This window comes from Acipenser ruthenus, chromosome 4 (genome assembly GCF_902713425.1).
Source record: "Acipenser ruthenus chromosome 4, fAciRut3.2 maternal haplotype, whole genome shotgun sequence".
Classification (NCBI taxonomy): domain Eukaryota; kingdom Metazoa; phylum Chordata; class Actinopteri; order Acipenseriformes; family Acipenseridae; genus Acipenser; species Acipenser ruthenus.
Window position 1 is genome coordinate 52440783 of NC_081192.1, and position 20176 is coordinate 52460958.

Sequence of the window (20176 nt, forward strand, 5' to 3'; positions counted from 1 at the left end):
TAATTGACAGAATCATCTTAAAATATTTACAACGGCATGATATATCGGTAGTATTTATTTCATATATGCTAGAATTATGTTTTTCCCCCATTTTTGGCCCCACAGATGACCAGACAGGGGAAAAATCTGAGAACACCAACAACGAGTTGTCAGGGTTCAAATCCGAGATTCAGGCTCTACAGCAGCAGCTCAGGGACATTGCTGACAAGGCCACAAAGAACAAAGATGTTCTGGATAAGCTACAAGACGCCGGGCAGTCCATGCAGTCCAGCCACAGCTCCCTACAAGGTCTGCTCGACAGCAACTCCAATATGATTAAAAATGTAAACCGCACTTTGCTCACCTATAGCGGCTACATCACCAGTCTGCAGGAAGATACCAATCGGATGCAGACAGGCCTGCAGAACCAGGTTCAGACTCAGAGCACGGTGGTGGTGAACATTAACAGCCTGAACCTGACCCAGGCACAGCAGAGGACTCTCATCAGTGCACTGCAGAAGTCTGTGGATGACACCAGCCAGGCCATCCAGAAGATAAAGAATGACTTCCAGAGCCTCCAGCAGACTGTGGTCCAAGCAAGGAAGGACACTGACTGGTTGAAGGAGAAGGTGCAGGCCCTGCAGGTACTGTCTTCCAACAACTCCGTCTTTGCCAAATCCAACAATGACACTTTGAATGACATGACCACTCAGCTGAACACCCTAAATGGGCAGATGTACAACATGTCGGCTACAGCAGATACCCGCGACCAGAGCCTGCGGGAGCTCCTGGATCACCAGAGGGACCATGACAACAGGACAGCGGACAAGTTTGACCAGTTCGAGCTGCGTATGGACCTCGCAGAGAGAGGCATTGACAGCATCATCGGCAACATCAGCTACACCGCCCAGCACCTCAGGGTGCTCACCACCAGCCTCAATGATGTGAGGACTTCTTGCACCATGACTCTGAGCAATCACGCGGACAACCTCCTGAACCTCAACAACACTCTAGTGGATATCCGTGTGGACACTACAGCCCTTAGGATGCAGCAGGATGCCTTGAGGTCCAGGCTGGACATCGAAGTGGCCAACCTGTCCATGGTAATGAACGAATTGAAGCTTGTGGACACCAAGCACTCGCAGCTGATTAGAAACTTCACCATTCTGCAAGGTAAGTTTAGTTTGGTTTACAATTCCAAATAATTAGTTGTTGCTGGTTATTTGGTAGTTGAAGGCACTAAACAAACCTAGAAAACAATTGTTGTTGGCTTGCTGACTTACAATCTTGTTGATTTGCTTGCTTACAAGACAAATTTGTAAATTAATGTATTCTTAACCGAGTTCACACCGTAAGTATTACAATGACAGTATACTGTACATTTCCAGAAGAAATAAATACTATTGAGATTGACTGATGCATAATTCAGCTGCCATGTTAATACTTGAGGGCATAATTGCAAAGCGTTTAATCGAGTCTTTAATGAACCCCTCTAATTTTATCAAACTAGAATATACCCAAGTAATATAATTCTAGGGCTTTTAATCACTTATTGTAACATTGTAAGGGATTTTATTGGGTATTAAGTTAGTCCAGTGATTCAAAGTGCCATATTAACTTGTTATTCATATAAGTATAGTCCTTTGTGTATTTTAAATGTTATTATTATTATTTAATAAAGCATTCAAAGCAATTATAAAATCAAATGAAGTAAATTCCTGCCCATTGTAACTGCTTATACTTGATTATATATATATATATATATATATATATATATATATATATATATATATATATATATATATATAATGTTACATGATTACAAGGTTAATTAAATGTTTTTATAAAACACCTGTCTGCTGGATTTAATTGATTAGAACTAAAAAGAAACATCTATAAAATTTGACAAATGTTTAGATGATAAGTCTTGTAGAACCGTTTGTCTAGTATCTGATAACTGTTCTTTAAGTTTATTTTCTCCACACTGAATTTCTTGATATTGAGTGTTATAGGTAGGCTTGCTACTTTTCTATATTAATTGGTAAAGCTTGTTAAACGTTGAATTCCCAATAAATTGACTGAAATAAATGTATATAGTATAAACGTTGGTAAAACCACTCGTTATTTTTTATTTTCTTACCAAAAATAATCATTTAGAAATCATGTCTAGTTTGTGTAGTTTTTAGCTTGCTGTCTGTCCCGTCTCCATTTCACTCTGAATGGCTAGTGGTTGCTGTCAGTCATCTCAGTGGTCCGTTAGAACTGTAGTTTCACTGTCACTGTCATTTCACCCTGTTATGACAGATCTCGTTGACTGAAGCAGCGCTACAATGCTGTCATTCATTTAAATGAGTGTCAATCATCAAGACCTGCATCAACTGTGCACTTTCATTTGGCAGCTACAGCGCCTGTCATTCAAAGCGCCTACTTTGAAATTAACGGGTTAAGCTGTAGGTAAGCTTTTGCTATAGGTGTATGGTGACAGGAATTAGTTTGATTTGAAAATGGGGTGCAAGAGGAGAACACTTAATGAGTATTGTGCACAATACCCTGACTGACAGCTGAAGTCTCTGCTGCAGGACGAAGCAGGCCCATCTGCTTTGCCTTCCAGTGAGTCCAGCTGTGCTGAAGCAGGAGAGGGGGAGCTCAGACCCCCCCCCCCCCCCCCCCCCCCCCACCTCCACTCTCACTGTCATTTTCCGTAGACAAAGAAAATATAATCAGATCCATACTAAATTTGGGGATTAGCTCACTTTTGTTCTGTGTGTTTTTATCATTGCAATTGGTACTAAATGTACATTTAAACGTAATGAACACTGATTACTTTGATTTTTCTTTTCCAGGCCCTCCAGGTCCAAGGGGCCCTAGGGGTGACAAAGGGCCTCAGGGCCCTGTTGGACAGACAGGATTAAAAGGAGACAGAGGGGATAAGGGAGAGCCAGGAGTACCTGGGAACAGAGGAGATAAGGGGTCTTCTGGGCCATCAGGACCCCCAGGAAATATGGGTTCAACCGGCTCTAGAGGAAACCCCGGTTCTAAGGGCTCCAGGGGCTCGTCTGGGAGACCAGGCTTGCCAGGGCAGAAGGGAGAACCAGGACTACCAGGAATCTCTGGGGATACCGGATTGGCTGGCCTTCCGGGACCACAGGGCCCTCAGGGGGTGCGAGGGGAGATGGGAATACCAGGACCAGCTGGACCCAGAGGGCTTATAGGACCCCCTGGACCAGCTGGGCCCCCAGGCCCTCCAGCATTCTTAGAAAGTCCAGGAAGACCAGAGGCTTTACAAAGCGAAGTCCCTACATCATCAGCAAAACCCAATGGCAAGTATTTTATTTATGGTATCGGTTTATACATAGTATTCCTGTTGTGCCAGGTGACTGCACTGTGGGTGCTATTATAAAAAAACATGAGAAGTTGTGACTGAAGGTAGATTTTAAGTTGTCATCAACGGTTGCTACCTTGTGCTAACAAATACAAACGCTGAAAAAGTCACTTGTCAAACCGCTGCTCTGCTAGACTAAGTTTATGTATCTAGACTAAAAAAATCAGTGCTAATGTGTATCAATTGATATTTATAAGTAAGTCTAATACATTATACTGTAAATCCAGATGTGTTTGACTGTTCTGGCCATAGCTACTTTAATCCCTCAATCACTTCAATCCCTCCCCCTCACAGCAGGGCTTGGACAAGGGAAGGTGTTTGAGGAAAGTTGCAGTGGAGAATATGATAAAATGAGGGGAAAATGTCGTTAATAAAATATTTTCTGCTGGTATTTTCACCAGGTTGTCCTCCACAGTGGATCAACTTTAGGAACAAGTGCTATTACTTCTCAACCGAAAGGGATATTTTTGATGAAGCCAAAAAACTTTGTGAAGAGAAGTCATCAACTATGGTTATTGTCAGTGACAAAGAGGAACAGGTAAATCAGGAATACTAGAATGAATATTTTTAACTATTTAACTATTTAACTATTTAACTATTTTTAACTAACTGAAAGTAAATGCAAACAGAGCTTTATGATGCCTACTATAGTCCCAGACATGTTTTAAATTCAAATACCTATTGCAGTGGCGGTTGGTGACCTCCAAGTCAGGGGAGGCACAAATACCAATAGCTGAGGATTTTCCAGTTGTAAAAGTCCTTTTTGACATTCTGAAAGGATGTTACTGCATTAGTGAGGTAACTTTGCTTACAGTGAAAAAAATCACATTATACATTGCGTCTCGTCTTACCATAGCAACAACCAGCAGCTTCGGTTTAACAGTTTACCTAATGAACGTTGTCTGATATCCCTCAGGAAAAAGGCACAAATAATAAAAAACAAAAACACAAAAAATTATTTGATTTGTTTTTTCTAGCTAGATTATTCTATTTGCATGCCTTTTTTAACTTGTCTGTCACTATCTTCTTTTCTTTTCTTTTGGAATTGGAATACTGTTTGAATGTACCTGAAGTTTATAGATAAGCTTCAAGTTCAAGTTTGTGGACGTTGTTTTTCACTTTGATAGAAGCCATGATCTGGACTACAGAGCCAGTGTAGTGTTAGAAAGTGGTACATCGTCAGAATGTGGTATGCATACCACAACTTGACTCGTAATGGCAGAAAGTGGTACAATGTCATATTTTGGTACATGTGCAATCAATTGCGATCTGATGGGTGTTTTCCTATTGTCTAAAGAGGTACATTTACCATTAATTATACATTATTTTTTTGCAAACTTAAACTGGCAACAGACAATTAATTTCTCTAAAAAGAAAAAACAATTCACCTCAGAGTTGCACAAGTAAAAAAAAAATATACAAGACCCAATGTATTGCATATGATAAATATTTGCATACTGTTTTCTTAATGGTGGTAAAATACATTAAAAACGACATAAAAGACTGGAAAATATGATACATTCAATTAAAAAAAGATATAAACGACCGAAAACAGCATAACGTACCATATTTGATTTGTACCATCCATGCTTTCTTAGTGGAAGTTGTTTAGGCATGCGCGAGCAAGCGCATTGCACTGAGTACCGCTTTTTAACGTGTACCTGAAAATTACACTACACAGGTAAGAAATTAAAGTTACTTTCACCTCTGACTATACCATCTACTTTGACTTAAATTCTGGTCAAATCTGCCAATCTGATTTAGACATTGCCAGAACTGTATATATACTGTGTTCTTAAATAGTACATTTCAGACCATTTTTTAAGCCAATCGTAGCCAGGCCTGGCTGACGGTTGGCTGCTACTGCACATGTGCACGGCGGATTTGGGTGCTCGCATTTCTGAGCGAGCACAGCCCGGCTTCGGCCCATTAAACAGAAGTGATGAACGACATTGTTGATGTGTCAGTGTCACGTGAGAGTGGGAAATGAAACGCACATCACCCAGCAGAAGGGTAGCACAACAGTGTTGCCAACTTTTGGGTTCCCCTGGCGACAAAAACATTGTCAAAGCGACTAGCGACAAATCTAGTGACTTTCACTGCCGACAGCTGCGATTTTCAGAGAATGAAGTCGCCAAATTTTATCAACATCAGTCACAAGCAGTTCAATACAACACGCTTCTCCCGTTCTGAAGTAGTACAGTGGTGGCGTTCTTGTAGTGCAGATTTCCACAGTTCTGCACAGATCTACAGTTCTGGACAGAATCGCAGAAATGCCCGTTCTTCAAGGCCTGCTGCATGACGTCACTCAACTCCACCTGCAGAAATCTGTGCAAATCCTGCATAGCCCAGTGCAGCTTTGAAAAGTTGCTGTGGAGACTGTGAACCAAAGAGATCACGAGTGACGTGCTAATCATAATGTAAATAACTACTAAAACTACAGCTGCCCCCATGTTAACAGATGCGAACGACATCAATTATTTTAACAAACATAATGTACTAAAACCGTGATAAGTGCTGCATAATGTTACAATAAAATTAATGTTAATCAATGACATTAAACTGACTCTGTTTAAGTAGATAATCCAGACAAATTAAAAACGTTTAAAAATGATCAGCCATCATTAATACATTTAATATTGTTTATATTGGCGCTCACTCTTAATGTTTCAGCGATTCCGAGAGGAGTGGTAAATTGTCTAGCGACATTTTTGGTGACTTTAGAATGTCTAAATAGCAACATCTCACGACTTTGTGAGGTTTCTCTGGTGACTTCCTGCTTTGTGGAGTTGGCAACACTGAAGCGCAATTCATTAATAAGAGACGGTTGGAACACTGTTAACCGGCCGCCCCTGGTATTTCCCCTTTGTGTAGGTTCATAATGGAACAAAAACATGAAGTTTACACAAGACAGATTTCTAGGTTGACGCTGCACAGCGTATTGTTAATGTGTTTTTCCTGCATCCATAATAAATCATTTTCATTTTGGTAAATGAAGTGGTATTAAGTTATTCTGTCGTTTTTTTGATGTTATCAATCAGTCCTTCTGTCCTATCAGTCTGATATATCTGCCTGTTTGACGGTAGGCAATTTTCGACTGAATTTGCCAGGTAAATTCATTGACGTTGCTTGCAAACAGTGATGGCGTATGCTGGGAACGAGTGGAGATTAGAAGCAAAACACAGAATAATTAATCACACCGTGACCTCTGTAGAGAAGACAGCCTAAATGCTGCCACCCTACTCACAATATCAACCAAGCCCTGCCCTCCTGCTTCAACAGGCAGAAACAGCACACTCTGCTTTATCCAGTGCAATCCATCCCAGAAAAAATCTAACTCTCTTTTAATAACCCATCTTACTCTATGCCACAACATGGAGGTTACTAGGTTGTTAATCACTAAAACTCTACCTCTATAGGATAGTTTAGTCAGGAGCCATCGCCAGCTCTGCAGTCTACTTTTGACCTTATCTAACATCCCATCCCAGTTCTCTTTAGCCACCCCTTCCCCTCCCAAGAAAACTGCTTGACTCCACTGTAACCCTGGGGGAAGATCTGGAGGCCTACTGCCTTCCCAATCACCTAATAAAAACACACTGCTTTGTGACCAGTTTGTCTTCGCAGAGGACACTTCTCCAAACAATGTCAAGCAATCACTTTGCCCAACCTTTTCGCCAAAGTTTTTGATAAAATGTTGTAATCTGTACAAAGGAGACTTATTGGACGCCAGTTCTTTATATTACATAAGTCTCCTTTCTTTGGTAGTAAAGTCAATACTGCGCGCCGACAGCTCAAAGGCAGTTCCTTTCCGCAATACTTTGAAGTACCACTTCAAACAGGTCTTTTCTGACTGTAGACCAGAAAGTCTTATAGAATTTGACCGGTATACCATCAATCCCTAGGGCTTTACCATTGTTCAGTCACACAAGAGCATCAGAGAACTCCTGGAAAGTCAACTCTCTCTCCAACTGATCCTTCTCCTCTTCAGGAACCTGGTCCAGACCTTCTAGGAACTGCTGAGTTTTACCAGACTCATCCCCAGCCTCCACCGTGAACAAGTCAGACTAAAAACCCACACTGTACTCCCGGATCACCTCAGGTTCGCTCAGTAGTTGTCCTTGATCTGTCCGTAAACAATAAATAAGTTTACTCTGAGCAGTTTTCTTTTCCAAAGCAAAGAAGTATTGGGTGGGAGCGTCCATTTGAGACAAGTTAAGGAACCTGGCGCGCACTAGCGACCCTTGTACTCGTGTATCCAGCAGATCAGCCAGTTTACTTTTTTTAAGCTTCAGGTCCTCAAACAGCCTGTCACTACAGCTGGCGACTTACAGAGACTAGGGTGTGTGAACTATGCATCAGCTGCAGAGTCACTTACAACTACGTCTCACCCAAAAGACAGAGCACAAGGAGGTTAAGTGACTTGCTCAGGGTCACACAATGAGTCAGTGGCTGAGGTGGGATTTGAACTGGGGACCTCCTGGTTACAAGCCCTTTTCTTTAATCACTGGACCACACAGCCTCCTTAATCTGAACCTTAGAGACATCCCACCATAGCCTTAAGGATGAAAAATTACACTGTTGCCTTCTCCATCGTTCAATTTTTTTTAAAAACATTTAATAAAATGGATATCATTTAAAAGCTTAGTGTTTAAATGCCAATATGAAGTATATACACATGGAAAAGGGATAAGCATGTTCAAATTAACCAAGCTATGGTCAGAGAAACTAGTAGGACATATATCACAGGTAGTAAATCAATTTAAATGATGCTTAAAAACATGAAACCTATCAAGTCTAACTAGTGAAATATGTCCAGCATTCCCTTTCACCCAAGCATACTGGCGAGCATCAGGTTTCATCAATCTCCACACATCCTCTAGATCATGCGCTCTTAAGACAGAGACCAGCTCACTGACTGACCTTGGATGGGGTTCAGAGCCATTCCTATCAACCTTATTGTCTACTGTACAATTAAAATCCTCACCCAATAAAACCACATCCTCAGGCTGACACTGTGCCAGTACTTTATTCATAGTTTGGAAGAATAACACTCTCTCTCTCTCCCATCATTTGGAGCATAAACATTTATAAAGACAAGAGTCTTACTACAAATACTGACTTGAACTTTTACTAGCCGACCTTGAACCTCTTCACTCACAATAAAAGAATCTGGTTTAAAATCTTTAGAAAATAAAATAGTGACTCCTGCACTAAAATTAGTGCCATGGCTCAGTATAACCTCCCCCTCCCATTGTTTAAACCAATCTGCCTTATTGTTTTCATCTGTATGTGTTTCTTGAAGCATGGCAACACTCATTTTCTTCTGTATTAAATATTCAAAAACTGCTGTTCTCTTTCCTACATCTCTCCCTCCATTGATATTTAAGGTACCCAAATTAAAAGTCTGCATAATAGGAGTAAAAGAGAAAATAAACACAACAGACCAATAGACAGAAAGAAAATAAGATAATTGTGCATGTCTAAACATGTTTACTAGATTTAAACGAAGCACGCACTTTGCTCATTAAATTCTTCAATCGGTCTCGTTCTTTTTTCTCAATTCCTATAACTGACGCATTGCGCATCAATTGCTGCGCAGAACAAATCATTTCAAGTCGGGAAAGTGATCAACTACACTAATATTTATTTTACCTTTAATTAGCTCCAGAAAACTACGAATACTTTCATTACTGTACCCGCCTCTCTCCAACTGACTAACGGACATTTCACAAGTTACTGAGGAGTCAGTATCGCTCTCAGTCACATCACTGGCAGCGTCTCTGCTGTCTTCCAGTTCCGTTATACTCTGAGTCACTGAGAGATTGGCAGCACTGCTAACACTAACAGAGACCGCGTCTCTTCCCACATCTAAACCATTCCTGGAGTCATCGCTATGAGAGACTATAGTTTCTGAACACACACTGTGTTTCGCTGAATGAATCTCCTTAGTTTTTATTTTCCTCTTTTTCCCAGGCATTTTAAAATCAATATTTGCATTAATCACCCGCCCACCCTCCTCCACTTCTTCCTCTGATCGTATATCTGCACTGTTACTATCCCTTTTAAGATTTCTTTCTATGTTCTCAGTATCTGTATTTTTAACCATTCTGGTACTTGTTTTGGAAACAATTGAATCATCAGCAGCCTCACTTAGAGACCCCGATTCTTCCACAACATTATCAGTTTCTTGAGCTCTTTGATCTGTCGGCTCCCTTTCTTTTTCAGCGACAGACTCTGCCGCTGAAAATATGGCTCCCCCGGTCTCTCCCACACAGGGCACAGCTGCAGTATTATGAGCTGCAGTGTCGGCTGCCTTACTCACAGGCACCTCTCTCCTCTCACTCTGTTCACTAGTTTCTCCCCTTTCATTATCGTGGTTCTCATTGTTTTTACAGTTTTTTGCAATGTGCCCCTCACGTCCGCAAGTGAAACATTTCATTAATTCTGTTGAGGCAAAGATTACATAATCGGCACCATCAACACGAAACCTGAAAGCTATGTTTAATTCATCATTAGTATTATTTAGAAGTATATTGTCTCCTGAAAGAAACAACATGTTGTCACAGCCCAAAGGAATCATGGACATAGCTGACATTATCTGTCCGTGACGGCGTAGTTATTTTAATATCAGATCATTTTTTAAATAAGGGGGAACATTAGAAATAGTAACTTTTTTAGCAGGGACCGCAAGAGGCAAAACAGAAACTAAAACGCCACTAATTACTAATCCCTGCTGCACTACCTTTTGAACTAATTCCTCATTACTGAGGAAAACCACAACAGCTTTATTCATCCTCGAAGCCGACTTAATGTTTCCACACCCAACTACTTTTCCGAGTTCGACAACACATTTTTGCACAGGTGCTATAGCATCAACAATGATTTTAATGCCGTGCCTTAATTTTCAAAATTGGCGCTTGAACCCCTCCCTCCCCCGGTTTGTATAAAACCCAACTCTCAATCCGATTTAATAATACTATAACGTAAGAAATAAAGAGAGGGGGACTCCCGAGTGGCGCATCCGGTAAAGGCGCTCCGCGTGACCGGTTCGAGTCCAGGCTATTCCACAGCCGACCGTGGACGGGAGCTCCTAGGGGGCAGCGCACAATTGGCCGAGCGTCGCCTGGGGGGAGGGAGGGTTAGGTCGGCCAGGGTGTTCTCAACTCACCGCGCACCAGCGACCCCTGTAGTCTGGCCGGCCGCCTGCGGGCTTGCCTGTAAGCTTGCCTGTAAGCTGCCCGAGAGCTGCGTTGTCCTCCAACGCTGTAGCTCTTGAGTGGCTGCATGGTGAGTCCGCAGTGTGAAAAAAGCGGCTGACTGACGGCACGCGCTTCAGAGGACATCGTGTGTTCGTCTTCGCCCTCCCGAGTCAGCGCAGGGGTGGTAGCGGTGAGCTGAGCTTAAAAAATAATTGGCCATTCCAAATTGGGCGAAAATAATAAAAAATAATTGGCAACGACTAGATATATATAAAAAAAGAAATAGATAGAAATAGATAGAAATATATATATATATATATATATATATATATATATATATATATATATATAAATATATATATATATATATATATATATATATATATATATATATATATATATATATATATAATTAACAGAAGGAAAAACAGGGGAGCACCCCTCACTCACTCTGAGCTCCGCACAAATGCCACAAGCACTCCCGACAGACAGCACCAACAGAGATAGATAGATAGACAGATAGATAGATAGATAGATAGATAGATAGATAGATAGATAGATAGATATTTTGAGAGACTGGCACTTACTTGGTTGGCCAGCAGTACTGAATCTCTAGGCCAGGGGTGGCCAAAGTTGACTCTTCCACTCCTAGTCTTTGATCAAACTCTGTTCTAAATTGTTTAACTGAACCAGCTAAACCTACACCAGACCCTGATGTAGTCAATTATATAATTTTATCTGTTAAACCTGGAGTGGAATGTCCCTCCAGGACTGTGATTGGACACTCGTGCTCTAGGTAGATAATGGCTGACAGACAGACAGATATTGTACATTCTACAGTACTTCATATACTGTAGACTGGAATCAGAAAATATATTATTGTGATTGCATGATGCAATAAATGTATGTGTTTCCTGTTTTTTTTTTCCTTCAGCAATGGTTAAAAAAACAAATTGCTGACAAGGGTCATTTCTGGTTGGGACTGACAGACAAAGAGGAGGAGAATGTGTGGAAATGGGTGGATGGAACCTTGCCTGCATTCACGTGAGTGTTTCATAAATGGTACATTGTTTTTTTAGTGCAAAGACCGCAAACATGAAATATGTTCTTGAGATCAGAATCAAGGTCATGGTGACCTAGTTTACCTATGAACTCCTCAACATTTACTGCTTCTATTTCTTTAGAGATGTTTGGATGGTCATTTTCAGTAAAGGCTATTGTCCAAAATGGCCAATCATTTGAGAAATTATTGGATATTGGAATGTATGCTACTACAAGCCAAACACTAACAATTAGATCTGTTGTCTTACTCATTGTGACTGAATTTGACTTCTTTGTTGTTTAAGGAACTGGAAAGAGGGTCAACCTGATAACTGGCAGCATGGCCATGGGCCTGGAGAGGATTGTGCTGGGATGATCCACGCAGGCCTCTGGAATGACTTCTACTGTGATGATATCAACAGGGTCGTTTGTGAAAAAGAAAATGACAAAGGTAAACTGAAGTTACATTTTAGGAATGCATTTTTTTTGTAGTTGCATACATTTAATCAAATCAAGAAATTTAGTCGCGTAGAGCGCAGGGTGCGCCCTATAGTCTGGACGTCGCCGGTTTGAGTCCAGGATATTCTTTTGCTAACCGAGGACGGGAGCCCCCAGGGGGCAGCGCACAATTGGCCGAGTGCCGCCCAGGGGGAGAGAGGGTTAGGTCAGCCAGGGTGTCCTCGGCTCTCCGCGCACCAGCGACCCCTGTGGTCTGGCCGGGTGCCTGCGGGCTTGCTTGTAAGCTGCCCAGGGCTGCGTTGTCCTCCGACGCTGTAGCTCTGGGTGCCTGCATGGTGAGTCTGCAGTGTGTAAAAAAGCAGGGGGCTAACGGCACATGGTTCGGAGGACAACACGTGTTCGTCTTCACCCCTCCCTAGTCAGCGCAGAGGTGGTAGTGGTGAGCTGAGCCAAACAAAATAATTGGACGCTACTAAATTGGGGAGAAAATAACAAAAAACAAATTGGCGACTACTAAATTAAAAAAAAAAAAAAATCAAGACTTTAGTGATTTGAGACCCTGTAAACACATGTTATTTTAGAATATTCACAATTGAAATACAATAGGGGAACTAAATGCAGATAGTGGGTCTAATTTATAGCTTGCTGTTTAAATATTAAAAGAGTAAGTATCCATACATGTCTTACTTTCCTCTTGACTTTTTTATCTTAAAGCAATTAGTCAATAGTTCTGTTTACCTCAGCTTACCCCATTTCTAGTTGCCTGCCAAGGACATAATTATTGCAAAGTAGATCAGCCAAGGAGTCTTTATAGAAATACAAGCCAGCACCATGTAGTGATCATTGCTTGCCCTATATTTTCACTTTGAATTAGGTGGGGCCATATATAAATAAGGTTTTAATCTAGACATTTTCTCTTATTATCTATTAATCACACCTGTTTGCTAGTGATGTGAAATTGTATTGAATGACAATTACAAATAATACAAAGTATTACCGGTAACATAATGCTATTGTAGCCGGACAACCTGTGAAAGAAAACCAATCCAGGTAAACCAAACCAGGTTTATTCTTGTGTCTCCCAGATACACAGGAACTTGATTATACCTTTTCCGATCATACGAACATGAATAAGAACCGATATTCTTGCAAGTTTGAAGCTGCCAAAGTAACACGCTGACTACACGCTTGTACTACAACAAGGATGTCCCCATAACTCCTCCACCATCCCTGCAGGATTCTTCAGCTTATGTTAATGCTCCTAACAGCAAACACTAACTATAAACACTGTAGTTAAATCACAAAGCCAGCCAGTTTTTCAGACAAGCATGTTTTTCAATATATATTTTCTGATACCTTTTCAAAGGAGTATGTTGAATAAAAATGTAAAAATATTGGGTATACCTTCCAGTAAGTACCCTTCACCATTTTTCAAGATTTCTTTTTTCGTGCACCGTTTTTTGGTACCACACTCTGTTAGACAAAAGTAATTGATCCATTATGTTTAATTGATCAAAGCCCACAGGTGTGATTAATTGATTAAAACCCCTAGTTTTATATATATGTATATATATATAGAGAGAGAGAGAGAGAGAGAGAGAGAGAGAGAGAGAGAGAGAGAGAGAGAGAGAGAGAGAGAGAGAGAGAGAGAGAGAGAGAGAGAGAGAGAGAGAGAGAGAGAGAGAGAGAGAGAGAGAGAGTGGCAAAGTGGGATATGCGTTGCCACTAAAGACCTTTAACACTGTCTTTCGATGTAAAAGAATTACTCTGGACCACAACAACTGAAGTGAAAACAGGATGGTGCCTGTATATTTATTTATATTATAAAACAAGCAAAACAAAAACATAACTCCCTCTTTGGAGTATTAACTAAACTTTAAACCAAAAGGTCAACCGCTTACTGACTCCCAAATAATCACAATTATCAAAGATCCTTTTTACCTTTAAGTTTTCCTTTTATTAACAGGTCTGTGTGCAAGGCTCAACCTTATCAAAACCACAGGCCTCATACAGAGGCCAATAGCAACTAACAAACATTTGACCTGCTGAAATACCTGCCTGCTTAAATTCAAGCCCCAGGGTATTCTGGTGGATGTAGTCCTGCTACCCATTTTAGCCCCATAACTACATTTTCCTTTTTTTTTTCCTCCCCCTACTCTGCCACTATATATATATATATATACTGTTGTAGTCAAAAGTTTACATACGCCAATGGAAATTCATAATTTCTAGAAATTTCTCAAAAACAAATAATTATAGGAAAAAAGTCTTTGTAGCAGAAGTTTTGCTTTTGTGGATGAGAAAAAAAAAGTTACAAGAAATAGATTACTACTATTACTGATCTCTACTATTATTTATTTCAGCAATTTTTTTTATTTTTTTTTATTTTTTTTTACAAAACTCCAAAATGCTAATTCAAAAGTATTCATAACCTGACAAGGAAAATGAAATAAATAGCTAGTTGAGGCACTTTAGCAATAATAACCTATTTGAAATGATTAGGATATTTGTCAATGAGCTTTTGGCATGATTCTTTTGTGATTTTTGACCATTCTTCAAAGCAAAATTCTTCCAGTTCATTCAAATTCCGAAGGCTTCTGTTGTGCACAGCCTTCTTCAACTCATACCAAAGATTCTCAATCAGATTTAGATCAGGACTTTGACTAGGCCATTCCAGAACCTTGATTTTATTCTTCTTTAACCATTCTGAAGTAGATTTTGATGTGTGCTTTGGATAGTTGTTGGAGGGTTTCAGATGATTGGCCAGTATCTTTTGGTATTTGTTTATTTAGCAGATGCCTTTAACCAAGGTGACTTACAGAGACTAGGGTGTGTGAACTATACACCAGCTGCAGAGTCACTTACAACAACGTCTCCACTATGGAATCCATTTTACCATGTATTGGAACTAAATTTCCTGTGCCATTATAGGGAAAACAGCCCCATGAAGGATATTACCACCTCCATGCTTGACAGTAGGTATGGTGTTCTTTTCTTTGAATGCCTCACCAGACTTTCTCCAAACATAACGACTATCAGCGTGACCAAATGCTCGATTTTTGTTTCATCACTCCACAAAACCTTTGACCAGAACTCATATCCATCATTCAAATGCCGTTTTGCAAACTTTAAGTGATTGTCCTTGTGACGTTTTCATAAGAGTGGCTTTTTCCTTGGCCTGCGACCATTGAGACTTTCATCATGCAATACTCAACCTATGGTTGCAATGGAAACCCCAGTTCCACTTAAAGTCAATTCACTTTGAATATCTTTGGCAGTCAATCTGAGATTTTTATTAACCTTCCTCACAATTCTTCTACTTATTCTTGGTGAAAGAACCTTCTTTCTTCCAGTCCGAGGGAGTGTTGTGACAGAACCATGAGTCTTGTACTTCTTGATAATAGAATCAATTCTTGAAATTCTCGAGGTCTTCAGATAGCTCTTTACTTTTTCCCATATTGACTTTTTGATAATGACAGCAATCATCCTATGCCTAACCCTAGTATACTCTCTAAGAATGTTCACCTACAATCCAGCATTTTCTAGACTTTTCTAGAATTAGGTTCTGCATTATCATATTGAAATTTCTAGCACCTTGTAGACATACTATCATAGCATCAAAGGGTATGAATACTTTTGAATTCGAATTTTTGGAGTTTTGCAAAAAAAAACTGCTGAAATAAATAATTGTAGAATCTATTTATTGTAACTTTTTTTCCTCATCCACAAAAGCAAAACTTTTGCTACAAAAGATTTTTCCAATAATTATTGATTTTTCTAGAAATTATACATTATTTCCATTGGTGTATGTAAACTTTTGACTACAACTGTGTGTGTGTGTGTGTGTGTGTGTGTGTGTGTGTGTGTATGTGTATATATATACACACACATACACACCCACCCCTCTTTATAACGCCCCTTGTTATATCGCCCCTCGCTATACTGTGGATTCGGATATATCGCTGTTCTGGAGTTGGCTCCTCATTTTTACAGTCTAACTGCGCATGCCTTAGCTGCAATATACATAGGCAATTTCACTTAGAATTACTGTTCGTTTTATTTCGTACTGCACATCACAAACAAAAAAATATAAAAAACAATTCAGAACAACGTATTAATATCGTACTGTTGTCATATACACACGCATTTCACAATAACACAAAGCAAATTAAATATCTACTTGCTGAAGCGGTTTTTATTTTAGTCAACCAGGTGTTCACTTGTGGCAGTACCAGGCTTGTAGTTCAAGACGTGGTGCGACCGTGCAGGTATACCCTTCTCCAACGCACTTGCAAAAGTCACGGGGCAATGACGTCAGCTCCCTAGCAACAAGCTTCCTATATTGGGAATGGATTCTTTCAATGCAGCGGTTTGTGCATTTGAGAAAGGAGAGAAAGACTGAAGTTGATGAGAAGCAATTACCCTCCGCTGTACTGCTTTTTATATGAAAAATGAGAAAAAGCGGATAGAATAGAGGATTTATATTGGACCCTGACACCCCCGATAAAATGAGGGAGTGGTTGTACAGTATTTGTTACTCCGCAGCAGTGTGGAGTAGTGGTTAGGGCTCTGGACTCTTGACCGGAGGGTTGTGGGTTCAATCCCCAGTGGGGGACACTGCTGTTGTACCCTTGAGCAAGGTACTTTAACTAGATTGCTCCAGTAAAAACCCAACTGTATAAATGGGTAATTGTATGTAAAAATAATGTGATATCTGTATAATGTATAATGTGATATCTTGTAACAATTGTAAGTCGCCCTGGATAAGGGCGTCTGCTAAGAAATAAATAATAATAATAATAATAATAATATTAGGGATGCGCCAAATCCAAGTTTTGGGGATTCAAGAAAGGAGAGCTGCATCTTTGCCATAACCCACTATTTTCTTTAATGACGTTTCAACCTGTGTCACCTGTTCTGAGAGCTATGAGGAAAAAATGACCGTGATGAGTGACCTAAATTTCCCTGCGAAATAAAACCCACATTGATTTAAATGCACCGTATGTGTAACACATATCAAATAGGCTACGAAATAGTTTAAAATATTTCAATAAAACACAGCAGTTCCCAAATGGTTCAACTTGTATTGGCACATTACAGTAACGTAAAGTTTTATTTACTAAAGCATATTGTTCAACAACGTCTTGCACATCTGACAGTTGTAAAGTTACAAAAAATATATATTTCTGTGCACCGATTTTTTATTTATTTTTTTCCCTCAATATGATCTCTAGAACACGTCTCAGACAAAGCAACAAAGCAGCTGTGTGACGTGTTTAGTGCATGCGCCACCAGTAATTAATGGAGACGAGAGCTGCAACGGAGTTCATCAAACATGTTCTTGTTATTAAATACAACAGTTATGTTCAATACCGGAGTCATGTCTTTGAGTTAAGGAACTGCACACATTGGGGGCATGTATTAAAATGGATGTGTGTCTGGGCGGATTTTGGTTTCTCTTTGAATTGGGTGGAGCTCCTATATACACATCTTCACACAAGGTTATGGAGTGAGATAGGGCTGTAGTCTGAGCCCAACACTGTTCAACATCTACATCAATGAGTTGGCTACAGTGCTGGAACAGCCTGCAGTCCCTGGTTTCACTCTCCACGACAGAAAATAAATTCCTGCTCTATCCAGATGACTTGGTCCTGCTGTTACCCACAGAAAAGGGTATTCAGCAGAGCGAGAAAGAGAAAGAATGAATGAATCTGAATCAGGTTAAATAGACTTCATCAGTGTCATTCTGATCTGCCAGACTAAGAAGTTTATTTATACACAATCTCAACAATTCACAGAACCATATGGCACTTGTTATTATACCTTGGTTATAACCAGCTAACTTAAAAAAAAAGTCCGGAAAACAAGGCTATTCATTACTATTGGTCGTGGTTATGTATAAAATCATACAATCTGGTTTAAGTTTGATTAATGAAATGGATCCCACAATACATTCCCAATAAGATTTTTAAAAGTGCGTAGATTGTTCTGTTTGTTGGTTGCTGCCATCTACTGGTGATATTATGTAAATGCTACTGAGAAAAAAAATTAAGAAAACAGCTTATCCACGCGTCATGAAACTTGGTTTTAACATTACTTATCTTAAGTTATTGAGACTATCAGATTCTGGAGATATATCTGTCTGTATGCCACAGTTACAATTTTGAATGTCTGGATAATCAAATTCTGATAAAACATTGTGTTGCTAATTCTTATTCTGTATGCTTTTTGCACATACTTTTGATATGTGCCGTGGCCATCAACTTTTTCATAGCTCATAGCTCTGATTTGGAATTTACAACATGTTTGTATTGTTTTGCTTTTTCAGATACAATGCCAGGATCATAGCACACATGAAGAGGATGCATGGGACTTGTCAGACAGATCTGAAAAGCTACACAAATGTCTGAAATGTTTCAGGTACCTTGGGACCACATCTTAGTTGTGGAGTCTCAGAAGAAGCTTTTTGACAATAAAAAAAATACATAGCCATCTTCAAATCTGGAATCTCAGTTCCGTGCAATTAACTCCAGACTCCAGTTTTGAAATATATATAATCTGTAAGCACTAAACTGATCAATAATTAAGAGGATATATTTGTTAGTTATAAACAAGATCATATTAAATGCATATTTTTTTCTTTTTGTACTTTTTTACTAAAATGCCATGTGTTATGCAGATATACAATCCAGTGTAGTTCAGTACTTACTTATGTCGGAATATATAGTTTCTTATTGCAATTGTGTATTACAATTAATGTGACTTTTCCAGTGCCAAAGAACATGACAAAGCTTTTTTTTGTTGTTGTTTAATGTCACTTTAGTTTAATGTCTTTTCTACAAACAGTTTTTCTTCTTTGAGAATTGTGAATGAATTTGCAACCAATGGCAAAAAGATCTGGTGTTATTCTTGGGGAATAAATATAAATATAGCTGATACAGCATACGTAAGAATTGTCCTGGCTCTATTTAGCTATATTATAAACAGAAATACAAGAAGGGGTAGGTCTCATTGATTTAAAATACAATTGTTTTATGTGTTTCATCATATTTTTTTTAATTATGTTTTAATTGTGAAATACTATAAAATTTAATGAGATGGGTTAAATACTCACTCATGGTTCATATTCTATATATATATATATATATATATATATATAGTCTCAGGTACATTTTTATTCCCTATATTTGGTACTGTATTAGGAATACATGATAGCAATCCTGGTAAATTATCAGTTAACTGCAGTCATAAAAATGCCTATAATGCCTACATTAACAAACAAACCAATAAATCAAGTGTACTATACATCCATTATGTGTCGAGTTTCAACTCACTCAGTTGCTTGTTTGATTGCTTGTTTGATTTATACTGAATACATGCACAATATACACCTTGAAACAATGAGGTACAGTGTATGACAATGCATTGAACCATTGTAACCATCAGTAAGGTTAACTTTGATGCAAACACATGCTGGAAGCAAGTTGGGGAACCACCGTTAAATTTGCCCCATATTTAGGTCTGCCACCCTGTTCACATCTGCGTTTTTAAGGCGCCTTTGCGCATTCACATATGTGACTGAAAAGCAGGCCTAAAATGTGGTGAACTGCTTTTTTTATTTTCAAATGTTTGTTAATTTTTTTTTTCAAAGCAGCACAGAAGCAATTTTATGGTATATATTAAAAAAACATATTGACTATTTTGACTTACTGTTATGGTGTGTACCCCCATCCACAATCACATTATTCTCTTAAGAACACAGAGGTATTTCGAACGCAGGAAACAGCAACTTGCTAGTGCTTACAGGTATAAATATTTATTTTCGTAATGGATACTTCACTCAGATTGCAAAAGACAAACAGGTTGTACATACAATGCATTTACAAGACAAACTTACGACTCACCACCTAATAGTACTACTGCTCCCTACTAAGGAAAGACACAGCATTAAATAATGTTAAATACATTACACGTGTTTCTTTTGCCTTTTGTTTTCATTATTATTTTTGAGCACTTGTATGTGCACTGGACTGTATACCAGTATTGGTAACCTTGTGGTCCTGTTTACTGTTGCCAGTATTCAGGCCACGGACAACAGCGCCCTCTGTGGGTAAAA

The 20176-nt window shown here is 39.3% G+C and overlaps 1 protein-coding gene across 2 annotated transcripts in view; it reads left to right on the plus strand.

Moving 5' to 3' along the window:
• Window positions 1–19371, plus strand: part of LOC117399568 (collectin-12-like) — a 101744-nt gene extending 82373 nt beyond the window's left edge. For both annotated transcript variants that reach the window (XM_033998844.3, XM_059022537.1), the window contains 6 exons: window positions 106–1152; window positions 2823–3299; window positions 3763–3899; window positions 11495–11604; window positions 11907–12052; window positions 18389–19371. In XM_033998844.3, coding sequence (XP_033854735.2) covers window positions 106–1152; window positions 2823–3299; window positions 3763–3899; window positions 11495–11604; window positions 11907–12052; window positions 18389–18408 — 1937 coding nt within the window. In that variant the 3' untranslated portion in view covers window positions 18409–19371. The remainder of the gene's footprint in view (window positions 1–105; window positions 1153–2822; window positions 3300–3762; window positions 3900–11494; window positions 11605–11906; window positions 12053–18388) is intronic.
• The last annotated feature ends 805 nt before the right edge of the window (window positions 19372–20176 follow it).